General features: G+C 40.6%; 1 protein-coding gene across 1 annotated transcript; it reads right to left on the reverse strand.

Moving 5' to 3' along the window:
- Positions 1-7,195: 7,195 nt before the first annotated feature.
- On the reverse strand, positions 7,196-22,194 carry LOC124272735 (acid ceramidase-like). Its single transcript, XM_046707943.1, is given in 14 exon segments — positions 7,196-8,309; positions 8,777-8,833; positions 9,231-9,398; positions 9,972-10,138; positions 11,069-11,123; positions 12,018-12,162; positions 12,468-12,493; positions 12,495-12,514; positions 12,995-13,069; positions 13,851-13,929; positions 14,604-14,693; positions 15,532-15,616; positions 17,959-18,002; positions 22,036-22,194. Coding segments are annotated over 14 exon segments (1,164 nt in total). The 5' UTR covers positions 22,099-22,194; the 3' UTR covers positions 7,196-8,219.
- Between the last annotated feature and the right edge of the window lie 244 nt (positions 22,195-22,438).

Raw genomic sequence — 22,438 nt, forward strand, 5'->3', positions numbered from 1 at the left:
TTCAAGTGTCCTAGTTGTCCAGTGCCTTGTATCTAGTATATGATAACGTGTTATACACAGACCTATAAACAGAATGACGACCCTGCAGATATTGGGTCTATGGTCACACATGATATAGGCGATAACCTTGATTCCGTATCTACTGACATACAGTCTGCAATATCGGTCTTGGTCAATATCATCTGGTAACAACTATGGACTCTTGTTCTGCCTGCAAAACGCAGTGATATACCGCACAAGCGGCATTTGGTTATTTTTCTCTTTTCTCTATCCAGATCAAGATACGCCCATACATTTGATTTTTTTATCTTTCTCCATGTCTATCAATTGTCAAGATAGTTACCTTATCATTTTAAGAAGTGAAATTTCAAACGATGTATAATATTTACTCTCATCTGCAGAGAATTGTAACAACTAATACCATACAGCCACACCTTATGAGGAGTAAACTATATATATTTAATATAGGTCTTAATAAAACATTATCAGATGGGTACATAGAACTCAGTATGTCAGTGTAAATGGCTATCAATCTTCTTTTCTCTCAACCTCTACTGCAGAACCAAATGCCTGTGTTCCTTCATCCGTACTCTTCGTTTTGTATACTAATGACTGTTACTTGTCAATATATGACGTGCTTACTGTGAAATTCGCAGATGACGCCACTGTTACTGGCCTAATTTCCGATTCTGAACATTATTATTGTCAAGGCATTGACAAAACCGTAATGACAGTTTTTTATCAAACCTCTATTCAAAGTGTGTTGACCTACAATTTTCTATGTTGGTATGGGAGTCTGTCTCATTGCAACAAAACAAGCTTTTCAAAATTGTTAATACTGCTTGCAAAATTTCACCATTTTGAACTACTTCCTTCTGGACGCTGCTGTCGATTACCTTCCCTCAAAACAGAGTTCGACAGTCTTTCATACCATCAAGTATTCGTGAATGCAACAAATATTTTGAATCACCATCACGTGATTACAACTAGAATTATTCAGCCTCTTTACCTATGTGGTTAATTGAATTATATCATGTCAGTTTTATTGTGTAAATAGCATTCGTTTTCTGCATGTAATTATTGTGTATATTTTTGTGAACTGTGTATATATTCATTTTGAGACAGTTGGATGTATAAGAATTTCCTCAGGATAATCAAGTTACATCTTATCTTAATATTAGACGTTAACGGCCGCTCATGCTTAGCACATGGCAGACAGTCTGTCAACGTCAATAATTCGAGTTGTCTCCCCTTTTCGAGTCCTCGAGTCCTTGAAAATGGACTCGAGTCCAGCTAAACCCGACTCGTCCTCGAGTACTCGAGTACCCGTGGAAGCCCTACACAATATCACACCGGGTCCATATCGGCGAGGACATCTGGAGACTGATAACGCAAAGTGAACCTTGACTTTGGGCGTCCAATATGTTCTTTATTGGACCAATCAGATCAGATTTGTTAAACGTTTAAAACCATCATTCTGAAATTTCTATGTGACCAAAGGAAAATCCACACAGAACACACATATCATTTTGAGAGACTCAGTTTCGGGTGTATATGTCGTGACGTTCAGTGTAAGGGTGTATATGTCGTGACGTTCAGTGTAAGGGTGTATATGTCGTGACGTTCAGTGTGAGGGTGTATATGTCGTGACGTTCAGTGTAAGGGGTGTATATGTCGTGACGTTCAGTGTGAGGGGGTGTATATGTCGTGACGTTCAGTGTGAGGGTGTATATGTGAGCGACGTTCAGTGTAAGGGGTGTATATGTCGTGACGTTCAGTGTAAGGGTGTATATGTCGTGACGTTCAGTGTAAGGGTGTATATGTCGTGACGTTCAGTGTAGAGGGTGTATATGTCGTGACGTTCAGTGTAAGGGTGTATATGTCGTGACGTTCAGTGTAAGGGTGTATATGTCGTGACGTTCAGTGTAAGGGTGTATATGTCGTGACGTTCAGTGTGAGGGTGTATATGTCGTGACGTTCAGTGTGAGGGTGTATATGTGGTGACGTTCAGTGTAAGGGTGTATATGTCGTGACGTTCAGTGTGAGGGTGTATATGTCGTGACGTTCAGTGTAAGGGTGTATATGTCGTGACGTTCAGTGTGAGGGTGTATATGTCGTGACGTTCAGTGTGAGGGTGTATATGTCGTGACGTTCAGTGTAAGGGTGTATATGTCGTGACGTTCAGTGTAAGGGTGTATATGTGGTGACGTTCAGTGTAAGGGTGTATATGTCGTGACGTTCAGTGTGAGGGTGTATATGTCGTGACGTTCAGTGTGAGGGTGTATATGTCGTGACGTTCAGTGTGAGGGTGTATATGTCGTGACGTTCAGTGTGAGGGTGTATATATGTCGTGACGTTCAGTGTGAGGGTGTATATGTCGTGACGTTCAGTGTAAGGGTGTATATGTCGTGACGTTCAGTGTGAGGGTGTATATGTCGTGACGTTCAGTGTAAGGGTGTATATGTCGTGACGTTCAGTGTGAGGGTGTATATGTCGTGACGTTCAGTGTGAGGGTGTATATATGTCGTGACGTTCAGTGTAAGGGTGTATATGTCGTGACGTTCAGTGTAAGGGTGTATATGTCGTGACGTTCAGTGTGAGGGTGTATATGTCGTGGCGTTCAGTGTGAGGGTGTATATATGTCGTGACGTTCAGTGTAAGGTGTATATGTCGTGACGTTCAGTGCGGTAAGGGTGTATATGTCGTGACGTTCAGAGTAAGGCTGTATATGTCGTGACGTTCAGTGTAAAGGGTGTATATGTCGTGACGTTCAGTGTAAGGGTGTATATGTGGTGACGTTCAGTGTAAGGGTGTATATGTGGTGACGTTCAGTGTAAGGGTGTATATGTCGTGACGTTCAGTGTAAGGGTGTATATGTCGTGACGTTCAGTGTAAAGGGTGTATATGTCGTGACGTTCAGTGTGGGTGTATATGTGGTGACGTTCAGAGTAAGGCTGTATATGTCGTGACGTTCAGTGTAAGGGGTGTATATGTCGTGATCGCGTTCAGTGTAAGGGTGTATATGTGGTGACGTTCAGTGTAAGGGTGTATATGTCGTGACGTTCAGTGTAAGGGTGTATATGTCGCGTGGCGTTCAGTGTAAGGTGTATATGTCGTGACGTTCAGTGTAAGGGTGTATATGTCGTGACGTTCAGTGTGAGGGTGTATATGTCGTGACGTTCAGTGTAAGGGTGTATATGTCGTGACGTTCAGTGTAAGGGTGTATATGTCGTGACGTTCAGTGTCAGTGTATATGTGGTGACGTTCAGTGTAGGGGGTGTCGCGTCGTGACGTTCAGTGTAAGGGTGTATATGTCGTGACGTTCAGTGTAAGGGTGTATATGTCGTGACGTTCAGTGTAAGGGTGTATATGTCGTGACGTTCAGTGTGAGGGTGTATATGTCGTGACGTTCAGTGTCAGGGTGTATATGTCGTGACGTTCAGTGTCAGAATTGTGTATATGTCGTGACGTTCAGTGTGAGGGTGTATATGTCGTGACGTTCAGTGTGAGGGTGTATATGTCGTGACGTTCAGTGTGAGGGTGTATATGTCGTGACGTTCAGTGTGAGGGTGTATATGTCGTGACGTTCAGTGTAAGGGTGTATATGTCGTGACGTTCAGTGTAAGGGTGTGTATGTCGTGACGTTCAGTGTAAGGGTGTGTATGTCGTGACGTTCAGTGTAAGGGTGTATATGTCGTGACGTTCAGTGTGAGGGTGTATTACTATACACAACTATAATGGCACCGTCTGTCTTCTACATTCGAAAATCGTCGTTTTTGCTTGTTTTGGAGCTGATATTGACATTTAGGGCCCTCGTCATTTATATGCTGCTAGGGAGGTTCACGTGGCGTTACCTCCCGTGAAGTTGCCCCCCTCATCTTCAGGGAGAGATATCATAAAAGCAAACGATCCGATTATGACGAGATTGTCCTGACCAAGACTTTATAAGAGGGTTGGGTGATTGGTTTCAGATTGCTTGTGTTCGCTTAGTATTCTTAGTGTGTCGTAATCTCAAGGTTGCCTCGTGTATTTCTCATGCATAGTGTATTCTCAAGCTTGCTTCGTGTATTCTCCAGCTTGCTTAGTGCGTGTTCAATCCTACACAGTGCTGCTTACTGTATTCTCCAGCTTGCTTAGTGCGTGTTCAATCCTACACAGTGCTGCTTACTGTATTCTCCAGCTTGCTTAGTGCGTGTTCAATCCTACACAGTGCTGCTTACTGTATTCTCCAGCTTGCTTAGTGCGTGTTCAATCCTACACAGTGCTGCTTACTGTATTCTCCAGCTTCCTTAGTGCGTGTTCAATCCTACACAGTGCTGCTTACTGTATTCTCCAGCTTGCTTAGTGCCTGTTCAATCCTACACAGTGCTGCTTTCTGTATTCTCCAGCTTGCTTAGTGCGTGTTCAATCCTACACAGTGCTGCTTACTGTATTCTCCAGCTTGCTTAGTGCGTGTTCAATCCTACACAGTGCTGCTTACCTGTATTCTCCAGCTTGCTTGGTGCGTGTTCAATCCTACACAGTGCTGCTTTTACTGTATTCTCCAGCTTGCTTAGTGCGTGTTCAATCCTACACAGTGCTGCTTACTGTATTCTCCAGCTTGCTTAGTGCGTGTTCAATCCTACACAGTGCTGCTTACTGTATTCTCCAGCTTGCTTAGTGCGTGTTCAATCCTACACAGTGCTGCTTACTGTATTCTCCAGCTTGCTTAGTGCCTGTTCAATCCTACACAGTGCTGCTTACTGTATTCTCCAGCTTGCTTAGTGCGTGTTCAATCCTACACAGTGCTGCTTACTGTATTCTCCAGCTTGCTTAGTGCGTGTTCAATCCTACACAGTGCTGCTTACTGTATTCTCCAGCTTGCTTAGTGCCTGTTCAATCCTACACAGTGCTGCTTACTGTATTCTCCAGCTTGCTTAGTGCGTGTTCAATCCTACACAGTGCTGCTTACTGTATTCTCCAGCTTGCTTAGTGCGTGTTCAATCCTACACAGTGCTGCTTACTGTATTCTCCAGCTTGCTTAGTGCGTGTTCAATCCTACACAGTGCTGCTTACTGTATTCTCCAGCTTGCTTAGTGCGTGTTCAATCCTACACAGTGCTGCTTACTGTATTCTCCAGCTTGCTTAGTGCCTGTTCAATCCTACACAGTGCTGCTTTCTGTATTCTCCAGCTTGCTTAGTGCGTGTTCAATCCTACACAGTGCTGCTTACTGTATTCTCCAGCTTGCTTAGTGCGTGTTCAATCCTACACAGTGCTGCTTACTGTATTCTCCAGCTTGCTTAGTGCGTGTTCAATCCTACACAGTGCTGCTTACTGTATTCTCCAGCTTGCTTAGTGCGTGTTCAATCCTACACAGTGCTGCTTACTGTATTCTCCAGCTTGCTTAGTGCATGTTCAATCCTACACAGTGCTGCTTACTGTATTCTCCAGCTTGCTTAGTGCGTGTTCAATCCTACACAGTGCTGCTTACTGTATTCTCCAGCTTGCTTAGTGCGTGTTCAATCCTACACAGTGCTGCTTACTGTATTCTCCAGCTTGCTTAGTGTATGCCGAGTGCTGCGTAGTGAGTCAACATGTTGCTTACTGTATTCTATATGTTACTTATCGTATGATCAGGGCGTTGCAGAGTTCAAGGTTGGTTAGTGTGTGTAAAATGCTGCTAACTGAATGACATATGGTCCCTGATGCTCGGCCATGTTAGTGTGTGACTCAGTTTGTGTTTGAATTGCTTAGCTTTAAGAGGAGTGGCCAAACAAACACGTCAGATGCTACTCTACCTCTATCAAAGTAGCAGCAATATTATAAAGAGGGACAACAGATAGAGTTTCAATCATGGTACCAAAGTGGGGAATCAAACCCAGGATAGAGTGGCCAAACAAACGCGTCAGATGCTACTCTACCTCTATCAAAGTAGCAGCAATATTATAAAGAGGGACAACAGATAGAGTTTCAATCATGGTACCAAAGTGGGGAATCAAACCCAGGATAGAATGGCCAAACAAACGCGTCAGATGCTACTCTACTACTTTATCAAAGTAGCAGCAATATTATAAAGAGGGACAACAGATAGAGTTTCAATCATGGTACCAAAGTGGGGAATCAAACCCAGGATAGAGTGGCCAAACAAACGCGTCAGATGCTACTCTACCTTTATCAAAGTAGCAGCAATATTATAAAGAGGGACAACAGATAGAGTTTCAATCATGGTACCAAAGTGGGGAATCAAACCCAGGATAGAGTGGCCAAACAAACGCGTCAGATGCTACTCTACCTCTATCAAAGTAGCAGCAATATTATAAAGAGGGACAACAGATAGAGTTTCAATCATGGTACCAAAGTGGGGAATCAAACCCAGGATAGAGTGGCCAAACAAACGCGTCAGATGCTACTCTACCTTTATCAAAGTAGCAGCAATATTATAAAGAGGGACAACAGATAGAGTTTCAATCATGGTACCAAAGTGGGGAATCAAACCCAGGATAGAGTGGCCAAACAAACGCGTCAGATGCTACTCTACCTTTATCAAAGTAGCAGCAATATTATAAAGAGGGACAACAGATAGAGTTTCAATCATGGTACCAAAGTGGGGAATCAAACCCAGGATAGAGTGGCCAAACAAACGCCAGATGCTACTCTACCTCTATCAAAGTAGCAGCAATATTATAAAGAGGGACAACAGATAGAGTTTCAATCATGGTACCAAAGTGGGGAATCAAACCCAGGATAGAGTGGCCAAACAAACGCTGGCGTCAGATGCTACTCTACCTCTATCAAAGTAGCAGCAATATCATAAAGAGGGACAACAGATAGAGTTTCAATCATGGTACCAAAGTGGGGAATCAAACCCAGGATAGAGTGGCCAAACAAACGCGTCAGATGCTACTCTACCTCTATCAAAGTAGCAGCAATATTATAAAGAGGCACAACAGATAGAGTTTCAATCATGGTACCAAAGTGGGGAATCAAACCCAGGATAGAGTGGCCAAACAAACGCGTCAGATGCTACTCTACCTTTATCAAAGTAGCAGCAATATTATAAAGAGGGACAACAGATAGAGTTTCAATCATGGTACCAAAGTGGGGAATCAAACCCAGGATAGAAAGCTTTGTCTACTTGTCTACTACAGAAAACACTGTTATACACCTATGACATATGCAGCTGTTGCTGGAGCAGAATAACAACACAAAGACAGATTAATATATATTAGAAAAGATTTATTTACAATGCAAAACAATATGTGTACAACTGTCATGACAAGGGGGCAGAAGGGAAATATCAAAGTGGTATATGATACAAAAGGAAACTTCTGTTTCGTTAATGGTTGAGATCATCGCCATGCCGACTAGGGTTGATAGAAGAAGGGAGGTAACTCTACTCAGTTTGAAGAGCAGGTTAGTCTGTCAAGTTATCTTTCTGATTGTGTTCAGTATAGGTTCAAATTTCGGATTAAGTGATTTTGTGAAACAATTTATTGTTTCAAAACTTAGCAATATTCTAATTTCTTATACACTAATTTTTCTGACATAATATAAGTACCTTTTTCCTAATCTATTTTTTTTACAAATGGTAACCATTACATCATTCAGATACTTCCATTACAGCACGAATTCAAAATAAGTGTAACACAAAATTCACTGTCCCACGTGTACACAATTACATATTATAGTGACAATCCGATACTCTTCCCACAAAAACTGAACACATGTTGGCTCTAAGCCAACAACACATCTCTCTTTCCCCAGGAATGTTTCGTGCATATCAATGTTATATAATTACCCACTCAACTTTACAGAGACAATTCCTGTCCCTAAAAACGAAGAAAAAAACACATTATGCATAATTCTTCACATTGCACAACTGTCAGTGTCTGTGAACAACAAAAAAAGAGATAAAACTTGGATCAGACAGAACTAAAGCAATACATTACTTGCTTGGATGATGACGGTCCTAAAATAAACTTTATTCCAATTAGCACTTGTACAAATCGCATAGGCTTTGAATATCACATCATGATGACTGCATGGGTGGTATATAGACATGTTTCCATGGTAACACTTCAGTCCGCATCCTCAACATCTATCTAATACTTCTATCTTGAAACTTCTGTATGAAACGAAACTCATCATCCGTGAACAAATTTTTAAAGATAATAAGGACCAGCCAGTAGAAAAGAAGGGTAGAGACTGATGGTTGCCATGGGAACCTGGAAGTGGAAGGTTACCAAGGGAAACAGGGGTCCTTGCAATATTGTATCCAGGTTTCAAGATGGCCGCTGTCAACTTGCATTAGAGCTGTGTATGTCGTTAGCTGAAACAAAACAACAGTGAGGGAGTAAATTTGGCAACTTTGAACATTACTGTCTGAGCAAAAAATTCATTCCAGTTACAAAAGCAACCTATGTATGACATGAACAGCATCTCGTTAACAGGGGGATTCTCGTTATCAGAAGATTCATCAAATCACTGTGCAATGTTGCATCCCTTGAACAGAGTTAGTTCCCTTGGGCATGCTAGGATCCTATGACAGTGGGATCAAACTAATGCTTCCAGGTTGTCAGCACCTGACTTTCTTCCCACACTAGGGCTTCATATACCTGGAATACTGTTTGAACACACTCACTCACTCTTACAATAACTGACTACATTTCCACAGTGATTTTGTACAAGTTGATCCTTCACTAAATGTAAGTACAAAGTATCTTTCTACTTTTCAATAACTGCTGATCTGTCTCCTGAAACAACAAATGGTGAATATACCACGGCACACAGACTGACCTTGTTAAGGACAGGTATTGAAGACAGCACATCAAACAGCCCGTTGACGGAGACATTCTGTAACACACACGATCAGAACAATGTCAGTGTGGTAACAATATAAAATACCACATGGGAAAGTACACATAAAACACTGAGAACAGAACAATAATGTGTTTGATAAATGGCTGAGTGATACTTGTAGTGGTACACTGCTTTCAGTAATACCTCGAAAGTGAGGGTTTACACATGGAACATGCATAGGACCTTAGTCTTTGGGGGACCAGCATAGGATGCTGGGGTCAACCTCACAGGATTTTCCAGTTAGTTCTTACTTTTCACAGGGAGACAATCATGGCTACATCAGATCACCATTATTTACCAACAAATTAATGAAAAGACAGATGACACCAGTGATAGTGTTTTCTGTATGATAAGACTTAATCCTAAAAGCAGTCAGTGTGGAACACGTTACCTGCTGAGTGAGTTTGTGCATGCACTTGTTGGCGGGGGTACGTCGGTCGTCAAGAAACATGGGTTTCTCCCAGTGGTCGTAGTTGGTCTCCAGGATGTACCAGCCTCCAGCAGACGACATCGGCCACACGTCCAGAGTCTTTTCCCTGGCCCTTGTAATCACACAGGCCTACAACACAGCAAAGGGGTCATTTGGACTCAAGTGTTAGAGTAGAAACTATGTCAGTGTTTCTTCCTGAATACACTTGCAACATAGGTTAAACATCAAGTGTGAATCAAATGTGGCTAATTCAGTCCGTATCCTACAACAAGAGTCATACAACACAGGACAGTATCATCTCACTTCAAACCGTGGAGTCTAGGTTAATCTGGAACACTCTTGTATTGGGAAGAAAATATTGCCAAAAACAGAACACTGAGTGTTTAGCCCCACGGCCAACAACACATCTCAAATTACATTACCTTCTGAACAAAACAACCAGAAATGACCAGAATTATGTTTTTCAATATGGCTGCAGTTGATAATTGGCTCTGAACAAACTGGAGTGTCATCATTACATGTGTTAGTGGGAACTGGCACGTGAAGTTTCAGCTTCACTGATCCAGGTCTTTCTGATCGGGATATATCAGCTGATAACCAGGCCATTAGACTGGAAGTACTGGATTTACAGGCAGGTGACGTAAAAGAATCTGTAACCTCTGTATGACTCTTGTTCACAGATGTTTTGTTTCCAAGACTTACCTCCCCTGACTTATTGCCTCCGAGGATGAAGTACGCTGGCGCCAACATCTCAGTCTGTGTCAGCCAGTCACGAGCCTCGGCATAGCTGGTGGCATTCTCCATGACCCGGCGAGTCAGGAAGCCCATCCACGACCCACTGTGATCACCCAATACCCACTCTATGATCCCTGTACCCAGAAAATAAGCATCAACTGACCATCACAGATAGCTACCTAAACACAGCGGCTGATGTGACGTGCCTCCACTTTCATTGTGTGTTAACCTTCTACCTTCCTCTCGTGTTGCTCACTTCCAAACTTGAATATTGGATGTAGGAGCAATCTGCAACCAACCTAACTACTCCACTATGCGTCATCTGTCAGCTGGTTCATGCATATGCCGGAGATTACAACAGTACCACTTCACGAGGAATATCATCCTGAAAGGTGGTGAGTCTGTGTGCTGTAGGGAAGGTGAGTTCGTTTCCTGTCTCTGAGTCACGGTCGGCAAACCAATGACCAACATCAACCCTGCTATAGTCAGAGAAGCCGACCATCTGATCCAAGAGGTGAAGAGAAATTGGGTTTAACGTCGTGCTTGAGAATATTTCGCTCATATGAGGACGTGCATGTGTATGTATGTGTATGTGCGGCTGCTTGTACTAGCCCAGACTTGAGCTGGTTTTATAGTGCTAGCCCACTGAGATAACAATGAAGCATGAATATCCCACTCAGACACATTATACTGACTCCGAGCCGACCAGTCCTTGTTGTACCCATTAATGCCGAGCGCCAGACAGGGACCAACAAGTACCATATTTTAACGTCTTTTGGTATGACGCGGCAGGGGATCGAACCCGCGACCTTCTGCTCTCTGGGCAGACGCTCTAACCACTACACCACGGAGGCGGTCTCTGATCCAAGATGTGTCTTAATATCTTATGAAATGTCGCATAGGAAGACTCGTTATCGTTAGATTCTATAAAATAGTGACTATCTAATATATAATAATATAAATGCACAGCAGTAGATCAGGCTGGGCGATAATCACTGTCACTATAACATCCAACTTCATGTCAACAGAATTATGTCACACTGAAACACTGATTACTGTCATACCAATAAATCCACCGTCAGCGTTGAACCTCTCATCCATGGACAGGGTGAACAGGCTCTGAAGTGAAGAAATCAATCAATGGCAGACAAACATGGACTTTCTGACAACCTACAATATCTGCTTGATATATGAATACCGGGTACACAGAATATAAGTGGCATTGGATATCAGACATAGCCATGTGACTCGAAAAACAAGCTTACAATTCTGAGGCTTGTGGATGAGATTTAAACTCTTTATCAATGAATATTGACATGTTTCTTATCCAGTGTTTGGAAACATGAGGATGAGATACTATTTATCATTCAATATAATTATTCAAACTTCGTCAGTTTGTAAACAGTGTCTTGAGTGTGAAAACATACAGGTCTCCCGGAATAGATTTTGAGATGTCCCCCGCCATGACTGGCTGTTCTGTTTTCTGCGGTTTCACCCTGCCGCGACAGATCACAACTTTTGCGTTTGCAAAGATGATAGTTTCTTAAACAACTTTTTTGGTGAGTCCAGAAAAAATTTCAAATATAAGAAAGATGTTGGGTATTAGTAAATGATAAACATGTGTACTATTTATATTTATGTGGCAATTTTGTACAATGATAAAATTTGCAATTCATCGGTCGGTTTCTGACTCAAACGGTCTGTAGTCAACCAGCTTCAGTAGCAGAGAGGCTTGTAAGATCATCTGACACATGATGTAACGGATGACTTTATTATTTATTTCTGACAAAAACATCTAACCAGAGTAGTCCCAGCATCTAGTTTTGACCTGTAAAGCCCTCCTAGGGTAGACACACTATGTGCTGATATTAGGAGCCAAGTCCACCATAGCCAAATTTGACTCGATCAAATTTAGTCGCCTTTTCCAACATGCAAAATAATTGTAAAGAAATATCCCCTATAGATAGTTTGGTCTTAAATTGTGATAAAATACTGAAAGAGTGGAGAACTCACAGGTTTGACAGCAGTCAGGATTCCGACATAGCCAGCGAAGTGGACGCCCTTGAAGAGTGTCTTGCCACCACGGGTATACTCAATGTTGACGATGAGGGGGCGGAGGAACTCGGAGATGTCCCACGTGTTGTTCTTTATGTCCCAGCTGGAAGACAGGGAAACCCCATTAATCATGACGTACCCAGTACAATTGTCTTTGTTATATTGTAATGGTCTCAACTACATATAGATCTTCCAAAAGGCATAGGTCAAGATGCTGCAAGGTTTCCTGGTAACCAGGGGTAACTATAGAGCTCCACTATATACAAAGTCAGCAGGTTTGTTTGGAGTAATTATTCCAAGGCAAACTCTTGATGGATATTGCACTGTTACAGCTCTGAACACCAAAATATAACACAAAGTTTCACTAGACAGGGATGTTCACACTCTCACCAGATTCCACTCACTCACCCTAAGAAGAGGCCGAAGTCCAAGTTCCCGGGCATGGAATAACTTTCCTGTAAAACCACCATCACAATACAGCGTCAATAATAGGGAAAGGGTATGGTAACATGATACATCGTCACATGATACATCTCAGTAGCTGGGTCAGGAATACACTTCATGGTAAAGGTTTACATCTACCAAAAATATCAAATAAAACCCCAAAAGGAAAACTGGCGAGAACATTCTTCATGGTAGAAGCTGACGACTAGTTATTCTCTAGTTCAGCTGACTTCTTTTTTCATTGTATAGAAAACATGTACATCCTCCCATGATGCACCCTGATGTGGAACATAAACTCAAACAGCATACAAGTTGATGTGTTTTGGGTCCAGCTCTGTAACATCCGTAGATCCACATCTGTGTATTGATACACTACTCTGCTATGTTAGTCCTATCACTCACATCTCTCTGCTAGGATACTCAGTAAATCACAAACTGGTCACCTCCAGGAAACAAATCTATCTGTTTGAGTAAACTGTCACATACTGTACCTGATGGGTCCTCAGCGACAATGGAGGTACAGACGGTGAAGAACTCGTAGAACAGATTGTACAACACGACCTCACCTGACATGGAGATTACATAACAAATTACCATGGTTAAAATCTAATCAATCTAAGAAGTACACCTACTCAGGGGTGGAAATGACCCATTGCCCACGTCCGAGTCCAGTGTTTTTTCTGTCGGGCAAGCAAATTTGTATATCACACTGTACCGGTGTCCAATTGATATTCCAATGTTAATTATGTTGTTTATTTTAAAAAATCAAAAGAAAACGTCCGGTATAGTGGAAAAATTATCAGGGCAAGTGATTTTACATGTGCCACTATTCCGCAGTACACTAGCAATTTTAAAGTTATTTCCACCCCTGCTACTGTTGAAATTAGGGCTGGGATGGGTCCAAATTTCCTACCCGGGTACCCCACCCTACCCGTTATGTCAATTCCTGACATCAAATTTGCAAGAAATGGCAACATATTCTTCAGACAATACATTTCTTTTGAGCATGAAAGAATAACATATTTCATTGTTTAATCTATTGGTCACATGATTATAACGGGTCTGGGTATTGAGATGGGTACCCGGGTCCAACTCATTACCCAACCGTCCCAGGTATCCAGGTTACCCGTCCCCGCCCTAGTTGAAATCATGGCACATCTTTTACATGAAATGAGTGATACTGCTGGAACACTGAAGGCCATCCTCGTATGACAGCCTGGGATACTGACTGAATGTTTTCAAGAGTTGAAAATAAACCTGATCCTTTTTGTACTTGTGTTGTACCAATATAATAAGGAAGATACAAATACACTGCAAACAAGACGCGAAGTGTCTGAGAGTGTGTACCGAGTTTCAGCCCCGACGCCTTTGAGATCCCACTCATCTCACCGGGAAATGGGTACGGTAGAGTCTTGTCCAGTGTGGGCTGGAATGATCAACATGGGAAACAGTCAAACAAGGGAAACAGTCAAACAATCAAACATGGGAAACAGTCAAACATGGGAAACAATCAAACAAGGGAAACAGTCAAACAATCAAACATGGGAAACAGTCAAACAATCAAACATGGGAAACAGTCAAACAATGGAAACAGTCAAACAATCAAACATGGGGAAAAGTCGACCAATCAACTCTAGAAGACAGCTTACTGTGTATGCATTGTGTACACTCTGTGTGAGGATGGATGCAGATGTCCCTGCTGTCCTCTCAGGGCCATCCTCAAGGATATATTTACTTGACCTACCATTTCAGGTAGAGTTAAAGTATGGACACACTGAATCCCTTCCAATTATGACTTCAGACAAAACGATCTAGATCCATTACCATGATTAGCTATGGAGAAACCTATAAAACATTACTCAGTTCTCAGAGATAATCACAGTCGTACATTCATCTTAGTAGTTTTATCAGCCAAACAAACTATCAATCGCTCTGCACCTACAAAACACAGTTGGTCCGGAGCAGTGTAACAACAATTCCTTTTATATTTTAATGAATATTCTTGAATATATAGCTTGCTGCGATCTGATGATCACATGACTATATATGTCCCGGCCAGTGAATAATTGACTTATTATCAAATAAAAGAGTTTGACTTACAAAGTTATTGTCCACCCAGTCAATGACACCCTGTGCCTTTGGCGTCCAGTCCAGGGCATATTTCTTAAACTCTGCCAGGATATTCCTGATCTGAGGAGTAAACACATAGCTAGTAAGGAATCCCAATGTAACCCATCTATGTACGTGTCTGTCGCAATCTGGGGCTCATACACAGGAAGAGTTTGTGTCGATGTCGTAACCTTGTGATGCAATGGCACTTTTTGCAGGATAAGCATTGAGTTTACAGGACAGCACATGACTTCAAAACTTCAGCAACATTTCATTCTGAGCATATCTAGAATTAACATGAATAAATGGACAATTATCTTTAATCTTTGTCATGACTATTTGAAAACACATAGAAAAATCCAGTCAAATGATTAGATTTCCTTTTATCCAGAGGTTAACCATATATATACACACTTAAGTGCATAATGTAAACTTCGAAAAACACCAAAAATATTATGCCCTTCGATAATGAGGTCATTTACTACCACCAAATGAGGTCACATGGCAAGTCAACTATCACTGTCCTCACAAGAAAGTCACATGACTTAATTAATTTGTCATCAGCTTCTTTTCCGACGCCATTTCCAGGCAAATAGGAAACAGATTTGCCAACAGTTTTAAAACAGGTATTTTGACATAAGTACTTAGGCGGCTTATTTAATTATTTTCAAACTAGTTTTGCAGACATGTTATGAGACTGCTGTTTAGGTGTACAACCATCGCGCCCGAGATCAGTTCGCAGCACTGAGTCAGTTATGCAGTGCATGATGTGATTTTCGATGGAAGCAAATTCTTATGAATTTTTGCTTGTCACCAATAATAGCAACACAGTTCCAGGAGTGAGCTAAATATATCCACGTATATCCAGGTGAGCTAAATATATCCACCTATATCCAGGTAAGCTAAGAGTGACCTTCACCTGTACTGCCTTATCTTCCACTACATGCGTCCACCTCTGTTCTGGGGGAAGGTCAAGGTTAACCACATAGGTCTTGACCTTCTTCCTGGAAATGGAAGAATATTGAGCTATTAAATGGCTTGCAGGAAATTAGTAATGAAGCAGCTCTAATCATGTCATATTTGTTAAATCATCCTTGGTGTATATAATCAAGCATTTAAGTCCTGACGTCACCTGCACACATTGGGGGACGCCCAAGATTCAAATACTAGAGCAGCATACCTCACAAACCCACAGTGCACTGAGCTATATTTCAGTTTTAGTTGTTCCTGAATAGAGGTTTCACATTTTTCTTATAAGTTTATCCTATATGTCTGATACCCGTGAAGATCTGGTTAAGCATTGGTCTTCAGTAACCCGTGCTTGTCGTAAGAGGCGACTAACGGGATTGGGTGGTCAGGCTCGCTGACTTGGTTGACACATGTCATCATATCTCAATTGTGTAGATGGATGCTCATGCTGTTGATCACTGGATTGTCTGGTCCAGATTTGATTGTTTACCGACGATCGCCATATAGCTGGAATATGCTGAGTGCATGATATGTTCGGACTGATTGCTCATTTAGTGACTTGCTATGGATGATTAAAGGCTTCTATAGATTGAAATATGATTGAAAAATGTAACAGGCAAAAAGTAAAACTAAGTTCTCTCAGAGACAGAGAACAGAGACAACTTGTCAATCAAGAACAGAGGCAACTTGTCAATCAAGAACATAGACAACTTGTCAATCAAGAACAGAGGCAACTTGTCAATCAAGAACATAGACAACTTGTCAATCAAGAACAGAGGCAACTTGTCAATCAAGAACAGAGACAGAACAGAGACAACTTGTCAATCAAGAACAGAGACAGAACAGAGACAACTTGTCAATCAAGAACAGACAGAACAGAGACAACTTGTCAATCAAGAACAGACAGAACAGAGACAACTTGTCAATCAAGAACAGAGGCAACTTGTCAATCAAGAACAGAGACAGAACAGAGACAACGTGTCAATCAAGAACAGAGACAACTTGTCAATCAAGAACAGAGACAACTTGTCAATCAAGAACAGAGACAGAACAGAGACAACTTGTCAATCAAGAACAGAGACAACTTGTCAATCAAGAACAGAGACAGAACAGAGACAACTTGTCAATCAAGAACAGAGACAGAACAGAGACAACTTGTCAATCAAGAACAGAGACAGAACAGAGACAACTTGTCAATCAAGAACAGAGACAAGAACAGAACAGAGACAACTTGTCAATCAAGAACAGAGGCAACTTGTCAATCAAGAACAGAGACAGAACAGAGACAACTTGTCAATCAAGAACAGAGGCAACTTGTCAATCAAGAACAGAGACAGAACAGAGACAACTTGTCAATCAAGAACAGAGACAACTTGTCAATCAAGAACAGAGACAACTTGTCAATCAAGAACAGAGACAACTTGTCAATCAAGAACAGAGACAACTTGTCAATCAAGAACAGAGACAGAACAGAGACAACTTGTCAATCAAGAACAGAGACAACTTGTCAATCAAGAACAGAGACAGAACAGAGACAACTTGTCAATCAAGAACAGAGACAACTTGTCAATCAAGAACAGAGACAGAACAGAGACAACTTGTCAATCAAGAACAGAGACAACTTGTCAATCAAGAACAGAGACAACTTGTCAATCAAGAACAGAGACAACTTGTCAATCAGTGATGACAACATCATGTCAGGTGACAGGCCATATTCTAATCACACGATCGTGGTAATGTCTGATAATGCTTGACATCCTTATCTTATCATAGGGAATATCATGAAAACTGTAACAGTGCTGGACTTAACCATCAACAACTAATATGAAATATGTTTTGAATAAGTTAATAAACTACTTTAGCCAAATGTCAGAAATCAGAACAGTGTTCTACTTAGGAAAATGGTTGAAATGAAGTGAACATAGTTGTTGATTTGTCACTGAAGGTCATGGCCACACACCATGGGACATTTTAAGGTTGGTTGTTTGTTTTTTGTCTCCCAAACCAAAGAAAATACATTACAAATTGAGTCCACCTAAAGTCTAGAGTGATTTGGCAAGTTTAAATTTCCTCAATTGGAATTTAGAACTATTCAGAGTGATGTTGCACAAAGTGGTCTCAGTGCTAACTCCCATACCTAAACAGAATTACAGCAGTCATGGCTTTCTTTTCAATTATATATTTTTTTACAGATGTATATTATAAAAAAATATAATATTATTTCTGTGAGTAAATCTCAGTCTATCCCTCCCCTCTCAAATAATTTGGCCCCATATACCCACAGAGTATTTAATTAAAAGGAAAAAGCATGCCATGGCCTGACCTAAATATACTTGTCCATTTTATGGACATTTCTTGCTGGACTTTCACAACTTACTCTATAGAAGGTGGGTAAGTGCCTCGAACACAGCTCTCGTTGTACTGAAACAAAGACATAACACTGTTATACCTGGTGGGGTGACGAGGGAAAACTGTACACTGGGTGTATGTCCTCCTCAACCATCTGTCAACTCCAGGAAAATGTTACAAGTGTAAGAATGTGTCCAAACTTCTAATTAACAAAATACTGCAAAATCATTTTATTTTCAAACTTAATGTCCTAAATACTACCAGAATGAACTGATTAACTGCAGACTGACAGACAAGTTCAGCACCACCCCAGCCTTAAGTAACAGAGGATACTGAACGATCTTCAGTGTAAATTATAATACCATTTTTATTAAAAGAGTATCAATCTCACTGTCTCTATTTTGATACTAAATCTTTCACGAGTTTAATAAAATGGTATTACATGGAAGCGAGTTTAGTATTCTGTTTATTACTCTCCAACATAAATTGATAGAAACTACCTACAGTGTGATGACTCTCAGCTTTCTGCAAGTCAAGCAAGGTCTCATACTATTTAACGTCATAACTGTAGGGGTGGTGGGGTAGCCTAGTGGTTAAAGCGTTAGCTCGTCACGCTGAAGACCCGCGTTCGAATCCCCACATGGGTACAATGTGTGAAGCCCAATTCTGGTGTCCCCTGCCGTGATGTTGCTGGAATATTGCTAAAAGCGGCGTAAAACCAAAACTCAGTCAGTCAGTCATAACTGTAAATCGTTATGACGTTATACCTCTAGTGGTATTACACTAGTGTAATATTGCCGTAAATATATTACACTGCAGTATCTTCCACGGGAGAGTAATAAGTACATTTATTACATTTTCTGATGCTTGGATATTAACAATGAAAAAGCCTTGGTAAGGACTGTTGGTATTGACACTGCCAACCATGATGTATGAATTATATACCCAGTGTTACCTTCAAATTAAATTTCCCTGTCAACCTAAAGCTACACAAGTTATGTCAACAGCTGTCAAGATATGAAGAGGAATTGTCCTAATAATTCTTGATATGCAATCTCAAACCATAAATTTCAAAAATGGGAAATACTATTACCCATGTTAAGATTTTGGGGAAATTATGTTTTCCTGAGAGGTTATTAAAATATGTATTTCAATAAATGATACACTTCTTATTTTGAATCTATATTTGCGTTATGACCAGTATAATCTGTAAACAAAACAATCAACTACCAGCCTGTTTCACACTTGTTTCATTAATGCACTAAAACTAAACCTTTCATCACACATTAATAGCCTAATGGAACAGTTTTTCAAAAGAAGCAAATTTTGTTTGACCTTTTATACATGATACACAAGCATGACAATATTTATGACCAATCCCAATTTCCTTAAACTTGAGATAAAGAGTCAACTCTCATCTGCACCAGGATGTAGCAAAGATCTGTATACAAGGAAGCTGATTCATGGATGTGGCTGACAAACTGTACACATGATCATATAGACAAAACACCCACACTAGTTGTATCACAATGACAGTGCTAAATGAATGAACCAATTAATGATAAATATAATAAAATAGTCTCATTAAACTTGGACTGAAATTGTGCAGTCTGTGATTGTTGACATATTCAATGTATAAAATAGTTTTGAAAAGTGACCAGTCCTGAACAAACACAGCACGTCCCAAAGACTAAAACAATAAATTCTAGCACGACAATGTGTGATACTCGATTCTGATTGGCTAAGAGCTCATCAAAACCGTACTTAAATGACAGTTGAAGGACCGCTAATTAAAGTGACCGATTCACCGCGTATGAATACAACGAACTCGTTGACCCTATTGTTTGTAAACAAACATGTCGGACATCGGCAATTTCTATCTCGGCAGCATCTTTGGTGTTTTTGAAGTAAAAAGCGAATGGTTTGAAGAAGAATTTCTTGACCCTAATCCCAGTGAAGAAACTACGAAGCTGGGAAATCTGTCAGCAGTGCAAAAGCGACAGTATATTCAAAGCTGGTCCAGATCTACGAGTGTTGACGTCAACAACACACGCCGCCCACTGCGCCCTAACCTGACCGCTTCCGTCCCAGCCGTAATGCCCAGTCCTTCCACTTCCACTGTCCATGTATCCCACATAAAACATGGCATGTCAGGTCTTTTCCAAATTGGGAATAGTAGGGTGGTTAACAACAATTATTTCCGTGAATAAAGTTAGCGGCAACTAAACTTAGCGAGTTCACGGCTTGCATTTGGGCGAGTTGATTGTCATACAGCATGGGAGATCAATAATTCGCTTGAGAAAAATCAAATAATTGTACTTGCTCACAGTATAAACTGTATTTTTGTTAATTTATGTATGCTACTTTTTACAAATACAAGCATACTGGTTCCTGAAATATAGCATTTATGTTGTTGAAAATGTCTTATTTTGTTCATTACACAACCTGTCCCTCAACGGGATGATTCCAAGCGATTTCCAGGAAAAAGGCCCCTTTGCGCCTTGTGTTCTTGCGCGCCAAACAGTTCGGTTTTAAAACGCTTATCAGTTGTGCTAGAATGAAGATAAAGCTACTCTGTTTTCAATTTTGCGGTCCTTTATCATTGACTTAAGATTTAAATCAACGATAAAGGACTGCAAAATTGAAAACAGAGTAGCTTAAATCAACGATAAAGGACCGCAAAATCTCTGAATGTCAGTGATACACATAAAGGGGGGAATGTATGGATGTCAACTTCTGTAAAATGAGGAATATGATAAGTAAATTCTTAGTCAGTCCTTGTGAATAGACTGGTTGTCCACATCACATACTTTATGTTCCCCTCTGACAAGTGTAACATGCCAGGGCTCCCATCAGAGAAAGCTATGAATACATGATGACTTTTAGAATGTGGTCAAATGTAGCATATAGTTATCTGTGGTGTAGAGATTACTTACTGACAGTTCGTCACTCACTCACTCACTCACTTACTGACAGTTATATTGCCACATATGATAAACAACAGTCAGCATCCCAGATAGCATGCGGACGTTGGCCCAGTGTTGGCAATGTTGGCAAAACCATTGCCAAAGTTGGGCCAACGTCTGAATACTATCTAGGATGCTTCATTACCATATCTTCATACAGACTTTGAACCCACACACATGTACAGATGTGGACCAAATTGTTACTGTCTCTTTATAGATCAAGTTTGTTGTACATAGCTTTCTGATTAACAAGTTTATTTATCACATTCATATCAAAACAATTTTACTAAAATAAATTAAAAGAAAGAATTTCCCCTTAGTAAAATAAACTTAAAAGCTTATACAATACATGGATCATTTTTTGAGAAGCAATAAATGCAGGATTATAATATAGATCATACAGTTAGAGTAGAAGCACACTAAGTCTTGTATTTGACATTTTTCATCAATAATAGTTCAGCTATGGAAATAAAACATGGTAAAAATGTTTTTATCACTTTTATCATAGGTGGATCCAGGGTGTCCGCACCCCAGCCCTTTGGTCCTGAAAGTTTATTAAATGACCATTGAAAACGTGTTAACATGAAGTGTGCACCCCTCCTTTCTCAAGAGTGTGCACCTCCCCGCTTCGCAAAAAGCTGTATCCGCGCCTGATTATGTCCGTGTATTGTTTTGAAAAACTAAACTTATTATCAATAAAATCTTAGAAATCCCACATGTAAATGATAAAATATCTTAATTTGCATGAATTAAAGAATTTAATGAAGTTCTTGAATGGCATTTAGAACTTGGACGAACTTGAATACATGACACGTTTTATTCACCTGATGAAGGAGCAAGAATTACCTCTGAAATGTCGTATAGAATCAGAGACCATATAATAGAATAAACAGAAGTTGTTATCCATAAAATATTTCACGTATTCAAAAATGTAATACAAAAATATGACACAAAGAAGTATTAACAGAAAAACCATAAACCTATAAAAACAATTGTGACAGTTTTATCTAACGTTCATACAGAAATAATGCGATGACAATAAGAGTTTGCCAAATTATTCTAACTGCAATTTGCAAATCGTGCAGCCGATGACAAAACCACCAGAGGCACCACGGGAACTTAATGACAGTTCAGGTTACCTTGGGGGTCTGTGCCACCGAAACGACAACGCATCCCATCAACACGCCAACCGTCCACAGCATTTTGTTCTGTGTGAGTAAACGTACAGCTGTGGTGGTTCCCCACGGTCCGTTCCCCACAGATAAAGTGTCAGTGTCACATGACAACAAATGCACGCTTACAGTACTTCCGGGTTTATTGCGCATGACCCAATGAAGTTGTGCGGAAATACGAACCGGTTTCTCTTTTTCGACATACAAAGCGTGAGTAAATCTAGAACCGGTTTGATGTATTAGCACATCCGGGATGAGTTGAGCTGACGCACTGGCAGAAGACTGTTAGCATCTCTATATCTGTTTGTCTATATTCACACCATTTAAATTGAATCAGTTTCAAAATGTCGGAAGTAAGTACCCGTAGTAT

This window comes from Haliotis rubra, unplaced genomic scaffold, assembly GCF_003918875.1.
Source record: "Haliotis rubra isolate DU_JTF1 unplaced genomic scaffold, ASM391887v1 Scf172, whole genome shotgun sequence".
NCBI classification, from domain to species: domain Eukaryota; kingdom Metazoa; phylum Mollusca; class Gastropoda; order Lepetellida; family Haliotidae; genus Haliotis; species Haliotis rubra.